Genomic DNA, 9322 nt, shown 5'->3' with positions numbered 1-9322 from the left:
AAATAATATATATATATATATATAAAAGACAATAAAGTAAAATAAACTTGAAGTACTTGTATTTTATTAGGATGTTTGCATTTGGACAATTGGGAATTTAGTTGCAGGAAGCAATAAGGCTTTCTCTATCTTGCATGCTCAGCATTGCCTGAAATATGTAATTTTATTGTTACACAATTGTGACGACTCAGTTCTTCCTTCTGTAATATATGCGCTCTTACATTACATATATGTTGGATTTTATAAGATATCGTAAGTATTATTCACTTTTACACATTGCAATATAAAAATGTAAAATTTATAAGAAAAAATTTAATATATTTTTCTGATATTTGCAGAGAAAGTGAAATGTCAGAGCTGATTGAAGTTACCATAAAACGGAATCTCTTGTACAAAAATCCTAGTTATATTTGGTTATTAGCTTTATTGTCCTCTTCACCAATATGTACTGAATCTTTGTACACTATCTTGCCACAAGTCGTTGACTATCTTTACTTAACATTTTCTAATTCAGATGGAATTGTTCAAGCCAGCGAGGTTTGCTTTTTCTTTTTTATATAACAAAATATAAAATTTTCTAATATTAAGAATCATTTTTTTAACTCTATTTTAGATTACAGCATCTATACGTATTCTAGCTAACACATTGCATAATTCCTATGAAGATAGAATAGATATTCTTTTGAGGAATCCGAAATACTCAAACGAAGATTTATATATTTTATTGAATAAATTGTTATCGCATCCTTATATGCACATTAGAAGAGAAACTATATGGTTAATAGGTAACGATCTTTTTTCAATATTTTTAAAAAAGATATGGAATAGGAATGAAATATAATTATATTCTAATTGTTGTGTGTTGCAGGAAATTTGTACAATCATAAATCACCTAGTGTTAGTAAAAATATAAGAGATCTTATACCTTTTTTATCAGCATTGAATCAGGCTTTTTCCTCAGTTGAAAATTCTGTATGAGTGTAAATGCACGTTAAAGTGACATCTTATTTCAAAGAAAGGTACATTTATGCTTGTAAAAATAATTTATAAAGTACGCGATGCAAATATAAAAATATATTTATATCCCTTTCATTGTATGTACAATTCTAAATATTAATTTCATTTATCATTGGACGTAGCATATATATACCGAGTTTTTAAATATAACACATCTATATACATATGCTGCTAGTATCTTATAATTAATATTCCCTTTTTACAGGTACAAATTTTCTTAATGGATATTGATTCCTTCCGATATCTTCTATACACGGCACTTTAACGATATTGAAGTATATTTGTCCCATGAAATTCGCCGTTGGATGGTTAGCAGCTTTTAAACATTGATAAAGAGCTTGGTCGCAAGTACAATGTGATCTGTAAAATGTTAAACACTTAAGACTGATTGTCTTACAGAAAGAATTTTGAGACAATTAACAGAGATAATTTTTAAGGTAAAGATAATTTTAAATTTTAGCATGATAAGAAAATTTAATAATTAATAATAATATGATATATTAATTTAAAGACACACTAAAACTTTTTATCAAAATAGATTAATTGATTTTTTTAACGAATTTCTGATAAGATCTTACTTAGTGAATATTGAATAATTAGTGAGATTGTATCGGGTCTGTTGGGCTCGTACTTTTATTGGACAAAGATCGTGATTACGACAACATCTGAAAAACATAAAGATTTGTCTTACTTCCCTGATATTTGTAAAAATTGGTAAATTATGGCTTTCAACCTGTCAATATGAGGTAAATCGCCCAAGTCATGATAATTTTCGGCTATGTCGCCCGTGCCGCACCATTTTGTGCCTGGAATATGTACATATTTAGCCTTCGTTAACAAATTTTACAATTCTGCGGGTTTGAAATTATAATGAACGATTAACCTGGCAGAATGCCGGAAAACAGAGTTATGGAACTCGCGGCTATGCGAGTCCCTCTACTCAATGCGTTTGTAGGCAAAGTGGACGTGGCCTCCACCTGTAATTTGTCCAACAATTGACATTGTTGCATGAGTCTCGTTATCTCCTGGAAGGATACCACTTGTGGATGTAAAGTCATTGATAAGTTTCGCAAAACTTCTGTAGCCTCGGACGGCTCACTGTAAGAGTCAATGATGCGTGTCAAACATTACGTATAAAAAGAAATATGAAAGGAATGATTATATACAGGGTGTCCCGAAATTCGCGAATCAAAATACAGTAAAAAGTTTTCAAAAAATTAAATAAGAATGTTATCTATAAATTTTTATTTGTAGCAATAATTTGTGAAATAATAAGGCTCAATTACTCTATTTTTAGATGGATTATGTTTAAACACCAAATGCGCACTTACTAATACTATTGCACGTGTGACCGATTCATGGACAGACGACTGTTTAAACATAATCTATAATTGGCTATATAATTGGCTATTTTGGAACCTTTGTATTTCAAAAACTACTGCTTTAAATAAAATGTACATATAACTTTTTTTACTTAATTTTTCACAAATTTTTTTGCTATGATATTTTGATTCGCAAATTTCGGGACACCCTGTATATGTACATAACTAGCGAAAACCGGTTTTAATTTCTAGTCTAATTATATAATAGTTTTTGTGTGCATTATTATGACGTGTGACCGCACTTACTATACTTCGATTATATTACAATCATGTAGTTCATTTCTCGGTCCGAGATCGACCACCGCCACTGTCTGTTCATAATAATAAACGGCTCGTATCTCATCTTTCATGAGTGCAACGGCGCTTGGTGTAAGGCCGCCCAACCCCTTGAATGTGTTTCTGAAGAACGTTGGCTGCTGAGCGGTCAAGCTGCATATCGACACGATGAGGAAAACCGTTAAGCACACCGAATACATTTTTTCCTTCAAACTATCGATCTTCCTTCCGTTTTATGCAATTAGTCGCAAATATAACGCAGGCAAACAGAGATACAACATAAAATTTTGTTTCTAAACTACGAACATATACAAAATATATTCGCATCTAGAGAATGATTGTACCCCGCAAGTGATTTATGCCATCAATCAACAATTGATGATAGATAGTCAGTTTATTGTGGATCTCCACATATCTTCGTTTCATTTGTTACATTATTTGAAAATAATGTGGTGCACCACGTATGTAAGTGAACTCGTGCAATCCACATTTGTAATTGCCGCATAATACGCGGTTGCACAGTTTCTTAAGTTCTTCATATCACATGTTTTAAAATTGCCTTTACGATGCATAAAGTTTTTTATTTGAAATCCTCGTACAAATACGAACATTATCTAGCCATCTGCAGAAACATATAGCGATCTTTTGAAGAAGATTCTAAAATAAAAAGAAATACACTCACACATAATGAATCGATCCCTTCGAAACGTTTGCTGCAAATGAAGTCGAACTTACCCCGTCGCGTTACTTGAAATATTATTTGGCACATCATATATGTATTTTTATGGAAGAAAAAATAATAAATTTTGCGGAGATACTTTAAACTCCACGCAAAAATTGTCCGTTAAAAAATGGAATTGATACCCTTAACTTGACTGATATCGTTCGCCAGAATCGATCGACTGGTCGAATTTTCCGCGCGCGAACGGTGTGTCCATAATTATAAGACACTACCTATTAGTTGAACAAACCGAACTAGTAGCCGATCGAACGACTGAATGTGTAGCGCTAGTATGACATCCGCGTACAACTCCCTCCCACGATCTCGGTATTACCTGGTGGTAGCAGTGACAGACACTTAGTGGGGAGACCTACATTCGCAGGACTAGGGCGAAGAAAGTGGGACGAAACGGCGGAATACGGATAGTTGTAAATTACAAGTTTACAAAATCCTACAAACTTGGAAAAAAAAGAAGCAAACTGCATTTTATCGGATTTCCTCACGATCTTAAACAAACAATTCGTCAAAAGACATTTGATAAAAACAATATATTTTCCATAAAAATCTTAAAAAATGACACAAATAAGACACAATAGTGTCTGAAAAAGCGACAGTGTCTTAAAAATGAAAATCATAAAAAATGTATCTTGCTTATATGTTATGTAAATATATGCTGTTTGCAAATTTTTTGCAGTCGAGATAGCGTGTCTCTATAGAAGAGCATTTTTGTTGTATGCAATGACGATGCCAACAACGTGTTCCCACATTTTATAGAAAGGCACTGTAAATCTCTAAATTTCACTCGTGACTCGTAATAAATCGTTATGTAAGGTAGAGATGTTATGCGCTTTCATCGACATTTCGAAAAGGATGCTAATAAGACCGATGCTTCTCTTTATGCGAGATCTACAATAGAAGTCGTAGCGGTCTTAAGTCATAAAGAAATTTACCAATCACAGTTAATTATTTTTCTCGTATTCGATTGTGATTGGTCAATTTTCTAAGACTTAAGATCCTACGACCGCTAGGACTTCTATTGTAGACCTCGCATAACTATAAACGACGTTGTTTAACAGTGTCCTTGTCTTAGAGAATGGCACGAGGGATTCGATTTATTTGTAGCGCTCGCTGGATATTGAACCCCACTCGTGCTCAACGTAATGCTCACGGGAGTCGCATTAGACAGCTGCAATCTGACTGGGCACTGTCTATATCCTGTAATAAAAAATGAAAACACATTATAGTCGTGCCATATATGAATGTAACACATCGGTAATTTCAATAATACACGTGGACTTTGGTGATAGATTATAGGATAGAAATAGAAATGGATTTGTTATCACAGTTCAAGTACAAGATAGTTTGCAAAACCAGGTAATTTATTATACAAGTAGATACAGATTCCGATTCAGTTTTTGGAGCGAATTCTAATCGAGTTCCACATGTTACGACAAGAACCTTCTTTTTTTTATGTTTTCTGTTTCTATGTTGCGATAAGAAAGTTCTTTTTTATGTTTCTTATCTCAAATTATTCAATACTGCATTTATATGATTAATAGACAGAAAATGAACAGAAAGGAATATTTGTTATCATGACATTGTTATCATGATGCAAGGTGATTTGCATAAAACGTAATTTCTTTTATATTGCAATTCAATTTTCGAAATAAATCGTGGTCGACTTTCATATTCCACACATTTTTTTAATGACGAGAAATCGACTTTTCCGCGTTGGTATCTTTCGCTTTCTAGCTGTTATGTACTTAATTTCTATCATCATTCGAGTAATATATATTTATCAATAACAGCTAAGGAACAAAGATTACTCGTGAATTGCTAGAGGCATATGCGATTGTACCAAATATAAGAAATAAATGCATAGCAAGAGGTATACATTTTTAATATAATTAAATTATACACAGAAAAATATTGCTTTGTTCGTTACCTTTTCATCATAAATATATATAGTGGATATTAGTGAGAGATGAATAAGAGGAGAGACGATCTTCTACAAAGAAAAGGATTTACCGGCGTGGTGGGGCCCGGAGCAATGGCAACATATAGGGTTATTCCGCGGCCTTGGACAAAATTCAACGCTGTGTGGTTCGCCGCAGCGGACGCAGCGAGGTAAATGTCGGCAATTAGCGGCCACGTGCCAGAAACCCTGGCATCGGTAGCATTGCAATACACTATCCGTTTGCGATATATTTTCTTGATATGCTTGTGGGATATTGTTTCCATCGTTTGCATATCGTGAGGGTATACTGGACGAGCACGCGGTGCCTCGCCACCAGCGTTCTGGAACAGCATTAAAACGAGCCACTTCGAAAAAGTCCAGACCTTGACGTAACAAAGCTTCGTAATGACCCGCATCAAAAACCTAGGAGACAAAAGATCAATATTTTTCACTTTTTATCAAACTGTCAGTTATATTTATGTATTACATATGTTATATTTGTATATTCTCTTACATCATACTTATATCAACGGTTATATATAGTCGACTTTGTTTCGATCTTTATAAAAACAAATAATAATAAGTAACGGGCAAATTCGATCTTTATCTTAATCCTGACGAAAATAAAAATTGAAGTGTAAAATATAAGGGAAGAGTGACAGAAGTGTAAACAAAGAGCTTCTATTAAGAAAATTGAGACATCATAAAAGAGACGTTTACGCTTCTGTCGCTCTTCCCTTACTTATCTATTTGATTCTCAGTTTTTAGTTTTGTCAGGAAACACGTTCATCTTTTTATTGCAAATGTCGACTGCTAGGTTTTTCGAAAGTTGACTTACAAAACCGGTTGTATGTACATACCATAGATGTTCTATAGAACTTCATTATGAGAACTGGTTTAGAATTGCATAGTATTCTACATTTTTATATGAATTTAAATAATGATACGATATGCGCATCTCAACCGACATTGTCATGTACATTTTAATTTTATTCTTGATGCTCGACAAGGAACGTTTCCATTGTTTTAAATTAATATTTCTTTGTCTACACAATAGAAATGATAAGATGTTATCACAGGCTACTTTAAAAATAGAAAATAAGCATTTTTCACCTCTACTCGAACGAATTGTCGAGAACGTTCAACATTTCCTGCGATAATTCCCTGCTTTGCTAGAGCCGAATTTATATCCTGCAGCGGTATAGCCCATGGCACGTCTCTCAGAAGCACGGCTTGGCGATATCGGGAATCTCTTGCCGAAAATCGTGCTACCTGATAAAAGTAAATTAGTAAAATATATCAATCAAAAGATATTTAATTAGCTTTTAGAGTTTATTTAAAAGTATTTCGTTATTTAGTTCAAGAATTGATTAAAATACGTTTTAAATAACAATGACATTTTAAGTAACATAATTGGCGCAACAAATATAGCTTCAAAATGATAAAATATTTGAAATATCTCAATAAAAAAAACACAAAGAAACAATAAAATGCACTAGAAATTTTTACGATATCTCAATTTTTTATATCACTAACACACATTTTATAATAAGCCTTTTATTTAAGCTTTAAGTCTTAAGCTGTATATAAGAAATTCAGTTACAGTTGAATATAAGAAGAATAATCGACTATAATTAGTCAATTTCTTAGTGTTTAAGATTTAAAGCTTAGGTAATGGTTTATTGCAGAAAGCCTGTATGTAATGCTGTGTAAAATGCGTCAGGTAAAATCGAGTGTAAATAAACTTCGTACTTGTACTGGTCCTCCAAACACTCGAGCTAAGTCGCCGCGTTGCAAAAGTTTCTCAGCGTCGTTTTCTCGTACGAAAGCAGCTATAAGACCACATGGAGTCTCAGAGACACGCCACATCGATAGCGGTTCGGCAGCCGCTATAGCTTCTTCGAGATGACTTCGCAGCAGTTCGCAATCTACTCAAGGAATGAATAATAAAATATCGATCTAAAGCAAAATTAATAGAAAATATTAATGTTTGCTTATTTGAATGTTTTTTATGCTATTCAACTGACACTATAAAGTAAATATTAAATTTCTATTTAAAGATAATTAGATATTATAGTCTCGTATTACTATTTAAATTAAATTAGTATATATTGGGTAAGTGCAAAAATTTGTGTTCGATTCATTATTCAAAGTTCAAACAACTGCAATTTTGTTAAAAATAAACGAAATTTTAATTTAAAAAAAGAGTTTTAAAGCTTAAAATCTCTACTTTCGAATGGTTATTATATTTTTTTAATTTATGTGAGTTTTATAATTTTTACATATAGAAAACTACGAGTTAAGTAAAACGAGAATTTTTTTCATTTTGTAGGCCTGTCACATATCTAAAAAAATTTGCAATTTTTGAATTTCTAATGTAAAAACTTAAAGTTTTCCCTAAATAAAATTGTTTTTAAAAATGTCCCTACGATTTTTTGTTACTGAATTGTTGCGAATTAAATAAAAAGAATATTTTGACTTTGATTACCCATAACTCCATCAAAACTATCACGATTTAAAAGAACAGATTGTTAAATTCTCTCATCAGGTAGAGTAAGATTTAGATTTTATTTCATTTTTAACAAAAATAGCAGCTGTTTGAATTTTGAATAATAAATTGGGCACGAGTTTTTGCATTCACCTAATGTATTCATAAATGCGACTATAAATTAAATATTAGAATGTAGTTTTTTTCAGAATGCAGCAAATATTATCACCTTGGACCCTGTAACCTTGTTCTTGAAAGCCGCCAGCACGCGAAATGTATAGAGAACACGTAAACTGTGTCTGCTGTTGCATAGCAGGAGCTTCATTACAGTGTGATGTCGGATTTAAATCTCTTTTTTCTGTCTGATAGTTATTGTCTCCAATTTTGCTTTGCAATGAAGAGTTTGCTACGGCCTTCTCCATCGTGCGTGTCACGTACTTGTGACTGTAACTTGAATTTATACGTACAGGTAGAATTAATTTTTTACATAGTTTTCAATTTATATATATCGTATATTAAAAATAAATCTGTTACAATATTATATATAATATATATCTCATTCCACCTTGATTATGGACAACAAATAATAAGAAGCAAGACTTACAATTAGAAAGAATAGGTTTGTTTTTTTTTGCAGAATAGATATTTGCGCATCGTAAAGCGAGTAAATATTTATGGAAATAAATATTTTACGCACTAACAACCATATTGATATGGTTGCAATAATATGGAATGATTCAGGTCATTATTGATTGTGATAACACACAATCAATAATGTTACAAAAACTTCCATTACTAAATAACTTCTTAGGATCATTATCGATACGGTCATTACAGGTATATCTTTATATCGACAATTATGTTTGACCTTATGTTATCGATACCTCGTATCACAATTATTTTGTATTTTTCCATTTCTTTTTTCGTGCACAGTCGTTTCTTTGTAGCATTGTAATGTAATTTTTTTTCATTGTAGCTATATTTTAAATTTTACGCCAAAAAAAGGACATGTGTTTGCTCATTATTCATAGTCGCCTTAATACGATTTTGCGTTTGTAATTATATATAATATTATGAGATAAGAGCGCAATTGCGATGAGAGTTACAATCGCGATCGCTCGAGGCTCGGTCGACCCGATAGGCTCATTGAGATGGATGTAGCGAATTGGATCCAGGAATGATGACGATTTACCTTGAACGGCTTATCTGTCTCCTCGTTAGCGCGGCAAAACGCAGCTCGAGTATCGGGAGGATCAGGGAAGAGAACGCGGCCCATGCTGCCAGGCGCCATTCGTCGCGTCTCGCCTTAATCGCCTCACTTCACGGCGATGATCGGCAACATTTAACGCCAACGTCACGCCATTGCCACTATGTTCTATAAAATTAGGCGAAGAAAATATTAAAACTGTAACGTATTCCCATTGTGCATATATAATATTATATATATATTAATATAATAATATATATATATATATATATAT

The 9322-nt window shown here is 32.7% G+C and overlaps 2 protein-coding genes and 1 pseudogene across 2 annotated transcripts; 1 reads left to right on the top strand and 2 right to left on the bottom strand.

Moving 5' to 3' along the window:
* LOC108755989 overlaps positions 1-1296 on the top strand; it is a 2258-nt pseudogene extending 962 nt beyond the window's left edge.
* Positions 1181-3988, bottom strand: LOC108755987 (phospholipase A2). Its single transcript, XM_018499501.1, has 6 exons — positions 3411-3988; positions 2646-3332; positions 1901-2115; positions 1751-1823; positions 1596-1682; positions 1181-1377 (listed from the first exon to the last, which is right to left on the bottom strand). The coding sequence occupies exons 2-6, from the start codon at positions 2873-2875 to the stop codon at positions 1203-1205; spliced, it is 780 nt and encodes a 259-aa protein (XP_018355003.1). The 5' UTR covers positions 2876-3332; positions 3411-3988; the 3' UTR covers positions 1181-1202.
* A 456-nt stretch (positions 3989-4444) lies between these two features.
* Positions 4445-9150, bottom strand: LOC108755988. The gene is made up of 6 exons (XM_018499502.1): positions 9034-9150; positions 8071-8291; positions 7106-7281; positions 6467-6625; positions 5425-5776; positions 4445-4611 (listed from the first exon to the last, which is right to left on the bottom strand). The coding sequence occupies exons 2-6, from the start codon at positions 8261-8263 to the stop codon at positions 4466-4468; spliced, it is 1026 nt and encodes a 341-aa protein (XP_018355004.1). The 5' UTR covers positions 8264-8291; positions 9034-9150; the 3' UTR covers positions 4445-4465.
* Positions 9151-9322: the final 172 nt, after the last annotated feature.

Source organism: Trachymyrmex septentrionalis, unplaced genomic scaffold (assembly GCF_001594115.1).
Source record: "Trachymyrmex septentrionalis isolate Tsep2-gDNA-1 unplaced genomic scaffold, Tsep1.0 scaffold9, whole genome shotgun sequence".
NCBI classification, from domain to species: Eukaryota; Metazoa; Arthropoda; class Insecta; order Hymenoptera; family Formicidae; genus Trachymyrmex; species Trachymyrmex septentrionalis.
This window is presented reverse-complemented; position numbering and strand designations above follow the sequence as displayed.